Source organism: Antechinus flavipes, chromosome 2, assembly GCF_016432865.1.
Source record: "Antechinus flavipes isolate AdamAnt ecotype Samford, QLD, Australia chromosome 2, AdamAnt_v2, whole genome shotgun sequence".
NCBI lineage: Eukaryota > Metazoa > Chordata > Mammalia > Dasyuromorphia > Dasyuridae > Antechinus > Antechinus flavipes.
In genome coordinates this window covers 333,504,090-333,522,361 of record NC_067399.1, presented here as the reverse complement: position 1 = coordinate 333,522,361, position 18,272 = coordinate 333,504,090, and the positions used below count along the sequence as shown (strand labels likewise).

General features: G+C 32.5%; 1 protein-coding gene across 1 annotated transcript in view; it reads left to right on the top strand.

Annotated features, from left to right (window-relative positions):
- The window catches only part of KCNH5 (potassium voltage-gated channel subfamily H member 5), a 477,427-nt gene that overhangs the window by 364,654 nt on the left and 94,501 nt on the right, over positions 1-18,272 (top strand). The window contains exon 9 of the mRNA XM_051977789.1: positions 8,082-8,334. Within this exon, the coding sequence (XP_051833749.1) occupies positions 8,082-8,334 (253 nt within the window). The remainder of the gene's footprint in view (positions 1-8,081; positions 8,335-18,272) is intronic.

The following is an 18,272-nucleotide window of genomic DNA, read 5'->3' as shown; positions in this document are numbered from 1 at the left end:
ATGGGGGGGGAAAGAGGGGAAAAATTGGAACAAAAAGTTTGGCAATTGTCAATGCTGTAAAATTACCCATGCATATAACTTGTAAATAAAAAACTATAATAAAAATAAATAAATAAAGTGCTTTACAAAATTAAAAAAAATTGAACTACCTTTATAAAAAAAATAAAAAAAAGTCTAGACATATTATTTCAAGGAATTACAAAGGAAAACTGTCAAAATATTTTAGATCCAAAGGATAAAATAATAAGAATCTATTGATCACCTCTGGGAAGATATTCCAAAATGAATATTCTTAGGAATACTATAGCCAAATTTCAGAGCTCCCAAGTCAAGGAGAAAAAAATTGCATAGAGCCATAAAGAAACAATTCAAATATTTTGTAGCTACAGTCAGGATTACATAAGATTTAATGAGGAGAAGACTGAATTTCATTTCTGGAGAACAAAGGAGTTAGAATTACAACTATGAATAACCTACTCAGCAAAACTGAGAATAATCCTACAAGAGGAAAATGGGCATTTAATGAAATAGAGGACTTCCAAGCATTTTTGATGAAGGACAAGAGATGAATAGAAAATGTGACAATCAACCAGAAGACTTAAGAGAAGCATAAAAAAAAACATGAAATATTAATAATAAGCATTTTAACAGATTTAAACTGCTTATATTCTCAGATGGAAAGATGAGATATAAAACTCTTAAGAACATTATCATTATTTGAGCAGTTAGAAGGAATTCAGAAAGACAGAGGGCATGAATGTGAGTTGATTAGGTTTTGATGCTCTCCCCTCAAAAAAAAAATGTAGGAGTGAAAAAGAGGAATGAACTAGGAGAAGGATGATGGGAAAGGAAGAATAAGACAAGTTTTCTCACAAAGAGAAGGCACACAAAGTAGAGCTTTTATAATAAATGGGGAAGGATTGGAGGCAATGCTTGAACTTTACTCTCATCAGAAATGGTTCAAAGATGAAATAATAAATACACACATACTAAGTATATACATAAATACATAGACATATATAGATACATATGTAAGTACATATACACATACACATACTCTCAGTTGGATTTAAAAACCTGTCTTACCCAGTTGGGATATAGGAGAGGAAGAGATATATATATATAGGGGATGATAAGGAGGAGAGCTGATTAGGAAGGTAATATTCCAAACTAAAACAGATATTTGAGGAGAATAAACAGAAAAATGGGATGAAAGGAAAGGAACAGTTTGTAATGATAACTGTGGAGGAGTTCTGGGGGGTGAAGCTAAGATGATGGAGTAAAATCAGGAAATGACTTGAGCTCTCCCAGTTTCCCTTGAAAACCACATGACACCAAGCCTCTGGTGGAATGAAACCACTCTCCAGCTCAAGATAGACAGAAAAAATTTCAAGAAAAGTCAGCCAGCTGAGATAGACTTTGGGAAAGCCAGTGAGAAGGTCCTAATTTTAGCAAATCAGCAACTAATACTTTCAGTCCTGGCTTAGTAGAAGAGCAAATTAGTGGAGTAGCTTCTAGTCACAGCTCAGAATGCAAACTCTGGGAAACCAGGCTGTTTCTTGAACAGAGTAGGCAAAGCTACTCTCTACAAACATAAGGAGCCCCTGTGTCCAAAATCAAGGCTCAGAGTTGCACAGGAAGCTTGGAAAGTTACCTTTACCCCAGGAGCAGGGCTCCATCTTAGAAGTAAAAAAAAAAAAAGAGGAAATATCAAAAGAAAAGGAAAGAAAATGAACAAGAAAAAGAAAAAAAAAACCTTGATCATAGAAAATTACTATGGTGGCAGGGCAGAAGAAAACATAAACTCAGAGGACAGAATGTCCACAGAAGAAATCTCACAGAGTGAGATAAATTGGTCTCAAACCCAAAGAGTCTTCTTAGACATGCTTATAAAAGACTTCAAAAGGCAAATAAGAGAAGTAGAAGAAAAATGAGAAAACAAATGAGAGATATTCATGAGAGAGTCAACAGTTTGGGAAAAAAATGGAAAAAAAGTGATTGAAAAAATAAAAGTAGAATAAACCAAATGGAAAAGGAGACACAAAAACTAATTGAAGAAAATCACATATTAAAAACTAGAACAGGGCAAATGGAAGCTAATGACTTTGTGAGACAACAAGGATCATTTAAACAAATTAAAAAGAATGAAAAAATGGAAGAAAATGTGAAATACTCATTAGTAAAAACAGATCCAGAAAAGAAAATCTGAAAATTATTCACCTACTTGAAGGCCATGATCAAAAAAGGAGCCTGGATTATATTCTACAAGAAGTAATTGAGTTTTCCTCAATTTCCTCCCTCAATATTCTAGAAACAGAGGGGAAAATACTCATTGAAAGGATCAATCACCTCTGGAAAGAGATTCCCACAAGGAAAATCTTAAGGAATATTGTTGTAAAACTCCAAACTATACTCTGAAGGAAAAAAAAAAAATTTCCAATAAGATCAATGTTGAAACAAGGAAGCCCATTATCACAATTATTATTCAACATTGTACTAGAAATGTTGGCTTTAGCAATAAGAAAGAAAAATTAAATTAAAATATAGTAAATTAAATTAAATTATTAAATTCAAAATTAAATTAAAATTTATATTTTAAAGGAATTAGAATAGACAATGAAGAAATAAAACTATCACTCTTTGCAAATGATATGATAACATACGTACAGAATCCTAGAAAATCATCCAAAAACCTGCTTGAAACAATTCACAACTTTAGCAAAGTTGCAGGATATAAAATAAACCCACACAAATGATCAACATTTCTATATTACTGACAAAGCCCAACAGCAAGAGATAGAAAGAGAAATTCCATTTAAGATTTTGTAGATGAAATAAAATACTTTGGGGTCTACCTGTCAAGACAAATGCAAGAACTATATGACTAGAATTACAAAATACTTCCCAGACAAATAAAATCTGATCTCAGCATTTCAAAAAATATTAGTTGTTCATGGCTAGGCTGAGCTAATATAATAAAAATGACAATTCTGCCTACATTGGTCTACTTGTTCAGTGTCATACCAATCAAACTGCAAAAAACTATTTTATAGAACTAGAAAAAATAATAACAAAAAAGAACAAATGGTCAAGAACATAAAGGAATAATTCAAGGGAATTAGTGAAAAAAATACAAAGGTGGCTTAGGAGTACCAAACCTAAAACTATATTATAAAGCAGCAGTAATCAAAATCATTTGGTACTGGCTTAGAAATAGAGTAATGGATCATTGGAATAAATTAGATATACATAACAATAATCAAGGCCTATAGCAATCTAGTATTTGCTAAATCTCTAAATTCCAGCTTCTGGAATAAGAACACACATTAAAAAAATTTGCTGGAAAAACTGGAATCTAGTATGTCAGAAAATAGTCATAGACTTACATCTCACTCCCCATACCAAAATAAGGTCAAAATTGATAATGAATTGGATGGTACCATAGGAGAACAAGGGATAATTTACCTATCATATCTTTGGAGAAGTGAAGAATTTATGACCAAAGAAGAGTTAGAGAACATTATGTAAGAGAAAATAAACAACTTTATTAAATTAAAATACAGTAAATTAAATTATTAAATTTAAAATTAAATTAAAATTAAAACTTATATATTTTATTATATTAATTTATTAAGTAAAATTAATTTTAATTATATTAATTAAATTAAATTTTTTAAATTGCACAAACAAAACCAACAAAAACAGGATTGAAAGGTAAGTACAAAGCTGGGAAAAAAATCTTTTTTATTATTTTATCAGAAATATCACTGAGAAGAAGAAAGTATTTCTGATAAAGGTCTAATTTCTAAAATATGTAAAGAACTGTGTCAAATTTATAAGAATGCAAGTCATTCCCTGATTGATAAATGGTCAAAGGATTTGTACGGACAATTTTTAGATGACAAAATTGAAGCCATTTATAGTTATCTGAAAAAATTCTCTAAATCACGATTGATTAGAGAAATGCAAATTAAAACAACTTTGAGGACCCCTTACATTTCTCAGATTGGTTAAGATGACAGGAAAAGATTATGATAAATGTTGGAGGGATGTGGGAAAACTTTATGCTAATGCATTGTTGATGGAATTGTTGAAACAATTCAACCATTCTGAAGAACATGCTGGAGCTATGCCCAAAGGGCTATAAAACTATGCATATATGTCCTTTGACCCTGTAGTGTCATTATGGTGTCAATATTTCAAGGAAATCATAAAGGAAGGAAAAGGAACCACAAGTGCAAAAATGCTTGTAACAGCTCTTTTTGTGGTAGCAAAGAATTGTAAAAGGAGAGGATGCCCTTCAATTGGGGAATGATTGAACAACCTGTAGCAGAATATTATTGGAAAGTAATAGAATATTATTGTTCTATAAAAAATGATGAACAAGCTAATTTTAGAAAGACTTGGAAAGATTTACATGAACTTATGATGAGCAAAACAAGCAGAACCAGAAATACATTGTACACAATATCAATAAGAATGTGCAATGATCAACTATGAAAAGCTTGGTTCTTCTCAGTGGTCCAGGGATCTGAAGTAATCCCAGTAGACCTTGGAAAGAAAATGCTATCTGCATCCAGAAAAAAGATCTAAGGATACTGAATGGAAATCAACACTTGCTATGATCACTTTTTTTTCTGTTTTGTTTTTACATCTCCCATGGTTTTTCCCCATTTGCTTTGATTTTTCTCTCCCAACATTATTCATAAAGCAATATATACTAAAACTAAATAAACTTACTACAATAAAATAATGATAACTATGAGTATGACTGTGAATGTGATTAGCTCCAGGACTTCTGAAATTTTTTACACATGAGACCCCCTTTCAGCTGAGAAATTTTTACAAAAGCCTATGTATAAAGGTATATAATGCAGATATACAAATCCAACATTTACTGATAATAAATCATAATTTTGGGACCCCCACATACACTTACATGACTCTCTATGGAATCATAATACATAGTTTATGAAGTTTTGAGCTAACCCCATAGAATGAAAGCAGATAGTAGAACATATTGGAAACCAGAATCCAACAATATGATGTGTATAAGAGATAAAATTAAAACAAAAAGACACAAAGTGTCTAAGTGAAGGCCTGGAATAAAATCTGTTTTATTTCAATGGAGGTGAAAAGGGCAAGGGTGTCAATCATGATCATAGAGAAAACAGAAGCAAAAATAAACCTAATTTAAAGAAATTATCAGGGAAACTTCTTATCATTGTTGCTGTTGTTCATTCATGTACAATTCTCTATGACTCTCATCTTGGAGGATTTTTTTTTTTTTTTTTTTGGCAAAGATATTGGAGTGGTTTGCCATTTTCTTCTCCAGTTCATTTTACAGATGAGGCACTGAGGTAAATGGGGCTATGTAAAAGCCAGGAACTCTGGAGAAATATATTTAAGGCTCAATATAATTGATTTAATTGTACAACAAGGTGTTAACTCAGTGGAATTCATAAGACAATGGTTATCTAGTTTAACATGTGAGTTCTCTAGTTCAGTATGAATGATTTAATCTTACAACAAATAATGGTTCTCTAGAGATATAATGATTTGTTTATACTCAGTATACTGTAATGATGTAATTGTAATAGAATATATAAATTGAGGACAAAGTCAGCCACAGAGATTGCATCTTTGATCAGCCTCTGGTGGCTCTCATGCCTCCTGCACTTTGAGAGAAAAGACTTGACCAGCCTCTGGTGACTCCTGCATCCTATATTCCTCCACTGAAACCAAGACTCATTCCTGAGGGCCTCCAGAAAGCTAGCCCAGCCCCAGATGAAGGAGACAGACTGTGAAGGAGATAATAAAGACTTTGGACTTTATCCCTGACTATTCTGTGAGACCAAGGCTGGTTTGAAGGCACTCCAGAAAGCTAAGCAGAACATTCCAGGGCTAGGATCATATGATTAGTAAGTGTCTGATCCTAGATTTGAACTTGTGAAGATGAATCTTCCTGATTACAAGTTCAGTGGTCATAATTTCAAATATTTTGAAAACTGAGTCAAATATATGAAAAAAAAAAGAAGCCCTTCCCCAGTTGATAAGTATTAAAAGAATTTGAAAAGGAAATTTTCAGGAATAGAAATCAAAACTCTCTATAGTCATATTTAAAATGCTCTAAATCACTGTTAGAGAAAAGCAAATTCAAACAATTCCAAGTTACCATCCAATATCTATAAAAATGACAAATGCTAGAGGCAGATGAGAGGAGAAAAAAGATCCATTAATGACTTGTTGGCAGAATAATGAACTGGTCCAATCATTCTGGAGACTAATTTGGAAAGATTTCCAAAGAACTCTAAAACAGTGCACATCCTCTAATCCATTACTACGAGGCTAGTACTTCAAAAGCAATCAGAAAAAAAGAGAAAAAGGGCTTATATACATCAAAGTATTTATAGTAGCTCTTTTTATGATGGCAAAAATTGGAAATTGATGGTTTGCTCATTAGTTGGGGAGTAACTGAACAAGTTCTGGCATATTATTGTAATGGAGTACTAATGTGCTATAAGAAATGACAAGAGGTTGGTTTCAGAAAAATATAACAAAACTTATATGAACTAATACAAATTGAGGTTAAAAAAAAGTTAGATCATTGTATACAGTAACAAGATTTTAATGATTGTGAACTGTGGAAAAACTTGACTATTTTGATCAATACAGTGACCTAAGACAATTCCTTTGGAATTGAAGAAAAAATGCTATCCACCATCCAAGATGAACTCTAAAGTATACTTTGTTTGCTTTATGTTTTTTTTTTTTTTTTTTTTTGGTGATATGGCTAACATAGACTATGTCTTGCATGATTTCATATATATAATTAATAAATTGTTTGCTTTCTCAGTGAGTAAGGTAGTGGTGAGAGAGAGTAAGAGGAGTTGAAACTCAAAATTTTAAAAGAAAAAATGTTAAACTCATAAATAAAATTTAAAAATATGTAATGATAGGAATAGCTCACTGAGAGGGTACAGATTGGATTTGTATAATCCTAACTGAAGAACATTTTAGTTAACCTTTTTATTTTCCTTGCTTTCTTATGACTGTAATTAAAGATGATCTTCATTTTTATCTGGTATTTAATTTTCTGGCTGAGAGCTATAAGCAATAAAGGTCTGCTTCTCATTGACTCAGTTTTCTAAGTATGACCTCCCATTTGTCTTTCTTTTAAAAGTTGACTATGGTTTGCTTCTTACCTTTGCCCTTGGCAGTTCTTTGAAGCCAGAGAATAGAATGTTCTTACCTTTGGTTGTTCCCCCGCACCCCCCCCCAAAAAAAAAAAAAAAAAAAAAAAAAAGATTTGCCTTTCCTGCTGACATTCCCAGCTGCCTAAGTCCTCCATTTATTCCCTAGATAACAATTCATCTTGTAGGGGAAAGAATTCTTGCACATAGCGGGAAGTATAGAGATAGTCACAACAATATCAAACAGCGTCAGCATGCCAAGTTACATCTGCTATAAGGCTGTCCTTGTTTAAATAAGTAATGTGAATTCACCTCTAACATGCAATTAAATGCATATAATTGGATATGTGTTTGGGTTCAAAGAATTTTTAAAACATGAAGTAGAAAATGATATTAGGTAGTGATACTTCTGCTATAAAATATTTTTGATATTTAGATATTTATCCCTGTTTGTGATATGGCCTTCTCTTCTCTTCTCTTCTCTTCTCTTCTCTTCTCTTCTCTTCTCTTCTCTTCTCTTCTCTTCTCTTCTCTTCTCTTCTCTTTTCATTTCCTTTCCTCTCCTCTCCTCTCCTGTATTATCTTTTCCTGTCCTCTGATTCCCTTTCCTCTCCCCCTACTTCTTCGTTTTTTTTGTCTGCATTACTTTTATCTATCTCTGTCTTTCTGTTTTGGTCTCGCTATTGTCTTTTTCAATCACTATTTCTGTTCATTTCTGTCTCTTTGTCTCTATTTCTGTCTTTGATGTCTTTCTCTCTCCTTCTCTCTCTCTCTGTCTTTTTCTGTCTCTATTTCTCCATTCTATCTCTCCATCTCTGAATCTGTGTGTTTGTCTCTCCTTCTCTCTGTCACTCTTTCTCTATCTCTCTTATATTTCACTATCTTCAGGTCCTCTCCATTTGTCCAAAGGACATGAGAGCAGATATCTGTGTGCATCTGAACCGCAAAGTTTTTAATGAGCATCCTGCCTTCCGACTGGCCAGTGATGGATGCCTACGCGCCTTGGCAGTGGAATTCCAAACAATTCATTGTGCTCCAGGAGACCTCATCTACCATGCTGGAGAAAGTGTGGATGCCCTCTGCTTTGTGGTATCAGGATCCCTCGAAGTTATACAGGATGATGAGGTGGTGGCTATTTTAGGTACTGTGAGCTTTCTTGACATAACAGAATATTATTTTCTAGCATAATAGAATATTCAAAGAATATTTTGTTTCTCAATTTTGTTAAAAAGAGAATTTGCCTTAATTTGGTGACTTGGGAAGTTGGATTCCTGATGAAGGATAGATTTTATTGGAGCACAGATAAGAGACTTGAGCCAAGAAAATTAATATTGGTCAAGGGCCTAATAGTCTAATGAAAATTGGATTTTTAAACACAAGAAGGCTAAACAAAAATTGAAAATGTTTCTTGTAGCTTTCTGGGACTGATACTTGCAATATCAACATATTTCATCACCACAATATTGTTTAATTTGTGAAAATATTAGTGAAATAAGAACTTGAAATAATCCAGTCTAAACTTTGTATTTTGCAAATGAAAAGTTAAGGTTCAAAGGCTGAAAGCAAAAATGATAGCAATGGCCAGTTTTGTTCTCAGTTTTTTTTTTTTTTTATTCATCATACTGCAGTATCCCTAAGTACTCACATTAGAAACTAACATTTTATATATATACTGAACTTGTCCCTGAGTAGTAGAGTAGGACTGTTCTGGGAGGTAATTATGGGCAACTGTCCTGAGAGAATGATCACAATATAATCATATTCATTTTAGATGAGATGATAATTTTCCTTTTTTTCCTGGAACATCTTTGAAAAGTTATTTCATCTATTGAATATCAAACAGGAAATTGTGATCTGTGGGAAAAAAAAGCATACTAAAACTAACAAGCATGTAGGCAGTGGTAAAGACTTCAATCTAACAAAAAAAATTTGGATAGTTAGATCTGTCCAATAGTAGGGTGGACTTTTTAAAAAAGTGTGTTTACTATTGCTAGATATTTCTAAATAGAAGCTGGATAGGCTCTTGTTAGTGACACTCTGTAAGGGATTCCTTCTTTTTTTTTCCCAAATTGATTTGGACTAAAGGTCTTCTCAGGTTCCTTCTAGCTTTGATATGTTATTTTTTATTACTGAAAGAAAAGGAGGGAAAAGATCAAAAGAGAATGTATATTGAATAAAACAAACTGAATGAATAGAAAATATATATTTTATGTCAACTAAATACTTTAATCTATATAATACTTAATAGTTCATAAAACAGTTCTTTACCATAACTCTGTGGTACAAGTATTATCTTCAATTCACACAGGTGAGATAACTGAAACCCAGAGTGATTAAATAACTTGCCTCACATTATATAGTAAGCATCAGAACTGGGATTTGAAACCAGGTTTTCTGACATTGAATCCTATCCTCTTCCTACTATATCATGTTGTTTTGATTCTCTGTAAAACATAGATGTAATCTTAAAAATGAAATGTTGAATTCCATATATATATATATATATATATATATATATATATATATATATATATATATATATATACATATATATATATATTTCAGGCAATTGGGGTTAAGTGACTTGCCCAGCATCACACAGCAAGGAAGTATTAAGTATCTAAGATCAGATTTGAACTCAGATCCTCCTGACTTCAGGGGTGGTGCTCTATCCACTGTACCAATTCCATATATTTTAAAAAGATTATTATCTTTTAAAAATAGATTGAATTCAATAAGGTGTCAAGTGAATCTTTAGTGGAAATAAATAGGATTTGATAGTCTTATTCACCTGATGGTGAAAATTACTAAGATTTAGATTTTTAATTTCATACAGCAACTTTTCTAATAATGAACTTCTAACAATGAAACTAGATTGCCTTAGAAGATAGTCAAGAAGATGCCAAATAACAATTTGTCAGATACAAATTAAAGACAAATTAAAAAAAATATATATCAACAACAAAAATGAAAGAATTTATTTAGCCCTTTAAGGGGTGCTAAAAAGAACTTTTTCTTTTCAAATAATATTTCATTTTACTTTCACCAGAGAGTAAAGGATATGTCCTGCCAAGGGTCACATAACTGCTACGTGTCTGAGGTCAGATTTGAATTCAATTCTTTCTGACTTAAAGTCTGGTGCTTACTTCTGCCACCTGCTATTGAGTTAGACAAATGGTTTTCAGGGCTCTTCTAATTCCCAAACTCTGATTTTTCCCTCGGATAATCATCCTTTATTTGTTGTATATAAAACTAGAGCTGCAAAGTGTCAAATACATTTTAAACAAAATTTTCTAAGGTCCAAATTTCGTGAAAATGTGGTTAGCTTTAAACTATTTAACTTTTGTTGACAAAAGTAATGTGAAAATGATAATCACATTTGTAAACTGGCAGCTGAGTGACATGGTACATAAAGCACTTGGTCCAGAGATGGGAAGATCTGAGTTCAAATTTGGTTTCAGACACTTAATAGATATGTTACTCTGCATGAGTCACTTAAAGAGTATTTGTCTTAATCCACTGGAGAAGGAAAGGGCACCCAATTTCAGTATCTTCACCCTATAAACAATATTGGCATGATGTGGTCTAGAGGTTTACAGAGTGAGACATGACTAAATGACTGAACAACAAATATGCAATCTGCCACAAAATATATACTTACTTTCATTTCTAGCTATTACAGTTTGATGTATTTTAGGAATTGAAAGGAGCTTTTCCCAAAGCAACAGAAATGTCAACAATTCTCAATCTACTTGAAATAAGCAAATAGTTATACTAAACTCAATTGTTGAAACAGACAAAAATGAGAGAGAAATTAGGCTTCATGGGAAGGTCTGGCACTGAATAGACTTTCAGAGGTCTTTCTATCATTGGAAAAGGTTCTGGGTGGCACAGAAAGACCCAGGAAAAGAGTTTGAGAACTATCCTCTAAGTGTCTGCAAATGATACTTCTGTTACAGCCTTTCAGGGATTGTTTTGTTTTGGTTTTTATTACATTAATCCTTTTAGCACTTCAAAGCTGGCATTCAGGGTGTGTGAAATGCTGTCCAGAGTCCCTGCTTTTTATTTTGTTTATGGAAGTGTAAAAGAATTATATTTAATTCCTCATAAAAGACTTATATTTCACCCAATCTTTTGGATGAATGGGAATACATTAAGAAATACTCATTCTATAGAAAGTACTCTGGGGCTATTTAAAATCAAGAGAAGAAAAAAACCCAAACCAACCAACCAATCATTGTTACAGGTCAAAAATAGGATTTGGTTTTTCGTTTTGATTCTACTGAACAAAGAAAGAAGATAATTTCAAATCCAAAATTTGTTAACATACCAGTAGAATGAATTATCATTACTATAGATCCACATGTTGTTAGATTTATTGATCTTATTTTCTTAATTATAGCCTTAACTCAACAACTTTATTCTTATATGAGGAGAGAACTCTTATATGAAGAGAGAAGGCTAATCTAGTGTTCCCAGACTAGTTATCTGTGCCAGATGATTAGTTACCCAGGAAAACACAGAGATAAACATTTCATTTTTAAAATGCAATTGTGGCTTATATAGTACTATGGCACAATGAAGATGTACTCAGAAACCTTATAATATCAGATTATTCTTATTAAAAATCTATCACAATTTATTTTCTGAAGGCATTCAATTCTTCTTTCTCAGAAGTATTAGACTGAAATGTAGTGTCATCTTTCCATTTTTAATGAAATTAAATGCATGGGAATCACTTATCCAACTATTCTCTTATTCATTATGCCTTTCTAGGAAAGACTAATTATTATAGGCAGACTGATATTTGCCCAGTAGCCTATAGGAAAAATGGAACTTTTTAACATAGTATTCAATAATTCCGTGATATCAATAGTCAGCATTTCCCTTCTTGGTGCAGATTGCAGCCTATATGTATCTTTCATCCTGTTCAATTATTTATCCACATAAAATCTTTTTTTAAAATAACTTTTTATTGATAGAACTCATGCCAGGGTAATTTTTTACAACATTATCCCTTGCATTCACTTCTGTTCCAATTTTTCCCCTCCCTCCCTCCACCCTCTTCCCCAGATGGCAAGCAATCCTTTACATGTTGAATAGGTTACAGTATATCCTGGATACAATGTACATGTGCAGAACCGAACAGTTTTCTTGTTGCACAGGGAGAATTGAATTCAGAAGGTATAAATAACCCGGGAAGAAAAACAAAAATGTAAGCAGTTTATATTCATTTCCCAGTGTTCTTTCTTTGGGTGTAGCTGCTTCTGTCCATCCTTGATCAATTGAAACTAAATTAGCTCTCTTTAACAAAGAGATCCACTTCCATCAGAATACATCCTCAAACGGTATCATTGTTGAGGTATATAATGATCTCCTGGTTCTGCTCATTTCACTTAGCATCAGTTCATGTAAGTCTCGCCAGTCCTCTCTGTATTCATCCTGTTTGTCATTCCTTACAGAACAATAATATTCCATAATGTTCATATACCACAATTTACTCAACCATTCTCCAATTGATGGGCATCTATTCATTTTCCAGCTTGTAGCCACTACAAACAGGGCTGCCACAAACATTTTGGCACATACAGGTCCCTTTCCCTTCTTTAGCATCTCTTTGAGGTATAAGCCCAGTAGAAACACTGCTGGATCAAAGGGTATGCACAGCTTGATAACTTTTTGAGCATAGTTCCAAATTGCTCTCCAGAATGGCTGGATGTGTTCACAATTTCACCAACAATGTATCAGTGTCCCTGTTTTCCCACATCCTCTCCAACATTCCACATTATCTTTCCCTGTCACTCTAGCCAATCTGACAGGTGTGTAGTGGTATCTCAGAGTTGTCTTAATTTGCATTTCTCTAATTAATAATGATATATTTTCATATGTGTATAAATAGTTTCAATTTCTTCATCTGAGAATTGTCTGTTCATATCCTTTGACCATTTATCAATTGGAGAATGGTTTGATTTCTTATCAATTAGCAGCAATTCTCTATATATTTTGGAAATGAGGCCTTTATCAGAACCTTTGATTGTAAAAATGTTTTCCCAGTTTATTGTTTCCCTTCTAATCTTGTCTGTATTTGTTTTGTTTGCACATAATATCTTAGATACTCCATGAAAAGAATTTTGTAATCTGGTAGAGGTTTCTGAATCTATCCTTTTACATTTTGTGGTTACCAGATAAGGAATCAGGCAATATATGAATTATTTTTGACTAATCCACATCCCATTCCTTGTCCATATATTATAAAAGAAAATACTATGAGGCCTGTCATCCCTCTCTCCATCATCCTTCAAATGACCTATTCATTTGACTTTTTTGATATAATGATGCTCTAAGATGCATAATCATATTACCCCTAGAAAAAAATAATTTATATCTAAAAGGTTTTAATTTATTTGACTTTTGCACTGAAGAACAACTGAAGATCATTAAAGATATTACATAAATTCCCAAAATTCTTCCATTTATCTTAGTAGTAAATTATAGATCAAGCTAAATATATTATCTTCAGTGTTTGTTCCATATATATATATATATATATATATATATATAAAATATACCATTGGTTACATGGTCTAATGGATAGAATACTAATATTGGTGCTAGGAAGACCTGAGTTCAAATTCTGCCTCAGACATTTATTATTTGTGTAACCCTGAACAAATTAATTATTTTGCTTCAATTTCCTCATCTATAAAATGTTATTTTCAAGGATCAAAAGGGATAGCAGATAGAAGTTTTATAATCCTTAAGGAACTATACAAACATTATTTATTATTATTAGTGAGTAATATTTTATATAATAAATAACCCACAAATTCCTACTCTAATGCTTCATCATGGTGTGAAAGTGACTGTTAATTCTTGTATTGTGCCAGTGGAATGCAAGCCCTGAAAGGTTCTATGATGTTGGAAAAGGTTTGACTATCTCTCTATAAAGAGGCCAAGTGTGTTTTCCAAGGACAAAACCTGCTTATTCTTGAAAGATACATTATTAATAAACTGAATATCTGGTTATGAAATAGAGAAAAATAAAATGTGGACTTCATTCCTGTGTAATCTTATCTTTCCAGTTCTGTCATGATGGTGACAGAGTAGTGGGAAAAAGGACAGAGAGTGTTGATTCATAGTTTTTATATTATTGGCAAAATTCATTTGTACTATATATTTGAGATCCTTGGCTATAAGTAATAAGAGCATACATTATTGAAGCAATTGAATCATGACATTATTGCTTATAAATGAAATTACAAAAAAAATTGAGTTGTAGCTAAGTGGAAAAATGGGCCATACATATTCCTTAAAGAAGGAAAGATTAGGAGTAGTTAATGAAATGAATTTTTCCATATGGACAAAGGTGACATGGATATGCTATTTCATGGGGTATTTGATCAATATATATTAAAATACTAATGATAATTATTTGCAAAAAAGACACAACTATAAAAATAATTTCAATTTATTTACCAACATAAGTGCTAAGGACAGAGTGATAGACAAACTATGGGACACAGTAGTCTGAGACAATGCAATCAGCATATTCATCTGTAGACCAGAAGAAAACCACTGGAATTTTTTTGCAGGGCATCATCTAAGATAGTAGCAAACACTTCTGGTATATACAAACATCCATCATGAGCTATTTTACAGTAGTGTGATATGTATTAATCTTTGTCAAATGGTATAATCAATGTAATGAATACAGAAGAATATTATCTTCAATGTTTATTTCAGTCATTTTTATGACTAGAATGAAGTGATCTACTGTGGAGAATCATTAGTAAAAGCTTATTGGTTCCTTCTTATAATTTCATAAAGGATGGTGATTCTCATAAAGATTAACATATTATGAAGTGAGACAGTAGGCATAAGGGTAACTAACTATTGGAATTTTCTGTATAACTTTTTTTTCTGTGTGAATGGGAATTAAAATGTTGTCTGAAATTATTCCATTCTTTTGGAATTATCCCATCCTGAGATGTCTTGTAAGAAAACCTTCAATGCTTTGAATACTGCTTGTTTCTGAGATTAGTGATGTTGGTGACTGTTACATTTGATCAGGTATTCTGCCTAACTGCTTCAAGTTCCATTTATACGTCTTACAGGACATCAAGATCCAAGATACCTGGATCCAAATCTGGTGGCTCCATTATCAATGATGATAAAAAATAAATTATTGCAGAAATGTAGTTAAATTGCTATTTTCCAATTTCCCAATTGTCATTGGAATAGGAGCTGCTTTTATCAGTTTCATCTATGTGTGGTCTTGAAGTGATGTAGCCATATGAGTGCCTGAAACAATATTTCTAGAGATTTATTTTCATTTCCATTCTTTTTCACTGTCTTATGAAGTGATTCTATGAATCGTCTTTCATCAGGTTTCTCTATAGTGTCTTACAAATATTTTATATTCTGAACTGATGTAGTTCATAGGCAGCATGATTCTTCATTTGGAAAGGATATAAAATTTTTGTTGACTGAGATGGTTTCTGGGCTGACTTTGAAAGGAAGTAGCATAAGTTTGCAATTTCTCTGACATTTTGCCTGGATTTGACATTGTAGGAATTTGCTCTATTTGATCGGTATAAGTACCACTCTTCTCTGTACCTTTTTGCAGTCTTCTCCTAAACCACTTCACTACTTTCTGTTATACTTATATTGTTTTCTCAAATTCATTCTTTTGCTTTCAAAAATACTTTTCACTGTCACAGAATGTTAGAATTGGGAGAGAATTTAAAGGTGTTGAGAAAGGAATATGCAGAGAACTGGGGTAGAGGTGCAACTGAGCTAAACAGAACTTAATTTATAGAGATAGGAATAGAAAAAAGGCTTTTGCCTGATCAAATAATATAGATATGTTAAGATTTAAACCTGTGATTCCAATGGTATTGTGAAATCTCAAATGAAAAAACTCCTTCTACCTATATAAGTCAAATTTTTCCTGCCATTTGCCAACATTAAAAAATATGTATCAGTGATAAATCTTGAATCTAAGTCTTCCTTGCTTGAAAATCAGCTGTTGATTCATTATCCTCTGCTTCTTAGTACAGGATAACTCTTAATGACATGAATTAAGAAAATAGTAAGAATGTGATTAGAGAAGGGTATGGGAAAATCAATGGTAATTAAGGTGGCTATTGTGATTGGAAAGGTCATATATTAATGGAAATTTCTAAATCTGGACATTCCATTGCAATGTATTTTTTTTATGAAAATACAGACAACATTTATGTTGAAGAATCCTTCAGTTTCCATTTTTGAATAAGACTTTGGCAAAGTCTAGGGCTGGAGCAGTATAAAAGTCAATGGTAGTAACAGTGATGCTTTCTTTCTGCTCTGTGAACCCTTTAGTGATGAAAAGCAAAGTAGATACTTAATTTCACAGCAAAGTATGTGGTAATGCTTCAGGATTTGTATTACATGACTTCTTCTGTGTCTTCCAATACTATGGTCTTGAATTAGATTTAAAAACTTAATTCTAAGTCTCTTTTCTAAAATTTCAAAACAGTTGTACTTTGTATTTCCCTCCCATTCACTTGACTGTTTCTCTCAGTTCCTTTCCTGGATTTTCATCTAGCTCATGTCCATTAATTTTGGACAACTACCAAAATTAATCTTGGATCATCCATTTTCCATCTTTTAGTGATCTCATCAGCTCCCATGGGTTCAATTATCATCTCTATACAGATGATATCCAGATCTGTATATACAGCCCTACTTTTATTTATTTTTATTTTTTAATTATATCTTTTTATTTACAAAACATATGCATGGGTAATTTTTTCAACATTGACCTTTGCAAAATCTTCTGTTCCAAATTTTTCTCTCCTTCTTCCCACCCACTCCTCTAGATGGCAGGTAGTCCAATACATGTTAAATATGGTAAATTTTATATTAAATCCAATATATATACATATTTATACAGTTATTTTGCTGCACAAGAAAAATTGGATCTAGAAAGGAAAAAAAAACCTGAGAAAGAAAACAAAAGTGAAAGTAAACAATAACAGAAAGAATGAAAATGCTATGTTGTGATCCACATTCAGTTCCCATACTCCTCTCTCTGGGGATAGATGTCTCTCTTCATTACTGGACAATTGAAACTGGTTTGAATCAACTCATCAATGAAGAGAGCCATGTCCATCAGAATTGATCATCATATAGTTTTGTTGTTGCCATGTATAATGATCTCCTGGTTCTGCTCATTTCACTTAGCAACAATTCATGTAATTCTTTCCAGGCCTCTGTGAAATCATTCTGGTGGTCATTTCTTAAGAGAACAGTAAAATTCCATAACATTCATATACAAAAATTTATTCAGCCATTCTCCAGTTGATGGACATCCATTGAGTTTCCAGTTTCTAACCACTATGAAAAGGGCTGCCACAAACATTGTTGCACATATGGGTCCCTTTTCCTCCTTTGAGATCTCTTTGGGATATAAGTCCAGTAGTAACACTGCTGGATCAAAGGGTATGCACAGTTTGATAACTTTTTGTGCCTAGTTCCAAATTGCTCTCCAGAATGTTTAGATTTCTTCACAATTCCACCAACAATGTATTAGTATCCCACTTTTCCCCACATCCCCTCCAACATTCGTCATCATCTTTTCCTGTCATCTTAGCCAATCTGACAGGTGTGTAGTGGTATCTCAGAGTTGTCTTAATTTGCATTTCTCTGATCAATAATGATTTGGAGCACCTTTTCATATGACTAGAGATAGTTTCAGTTTCTTCATCTGAAAATTGTCTGTTCATATCCTTTAACCATTTATCAATTGGAGAATGGCTTGATTTCTTATAAATTTGAGTCAATTCTCTATATATTTTGGAAATGAGGCATTTATCAGAACCTTTGACTGTAAAAATATTTTCCCAGTTTATTGCTTCCCTTCTAAACTTCTCTGCATTAGTTTTGTTTGTACAAAAACTTTTTAACTTAAAATAATCAAAATTTTCTAATTTGTGACCAATCATGATCTCTATTTCTTCTTTGTCACAAATTCCTTCCTCCTCCACAGGTTTATATAGTATTGGAGTTAATTGTTCTTTAAATGTTTGGTAGAATTCA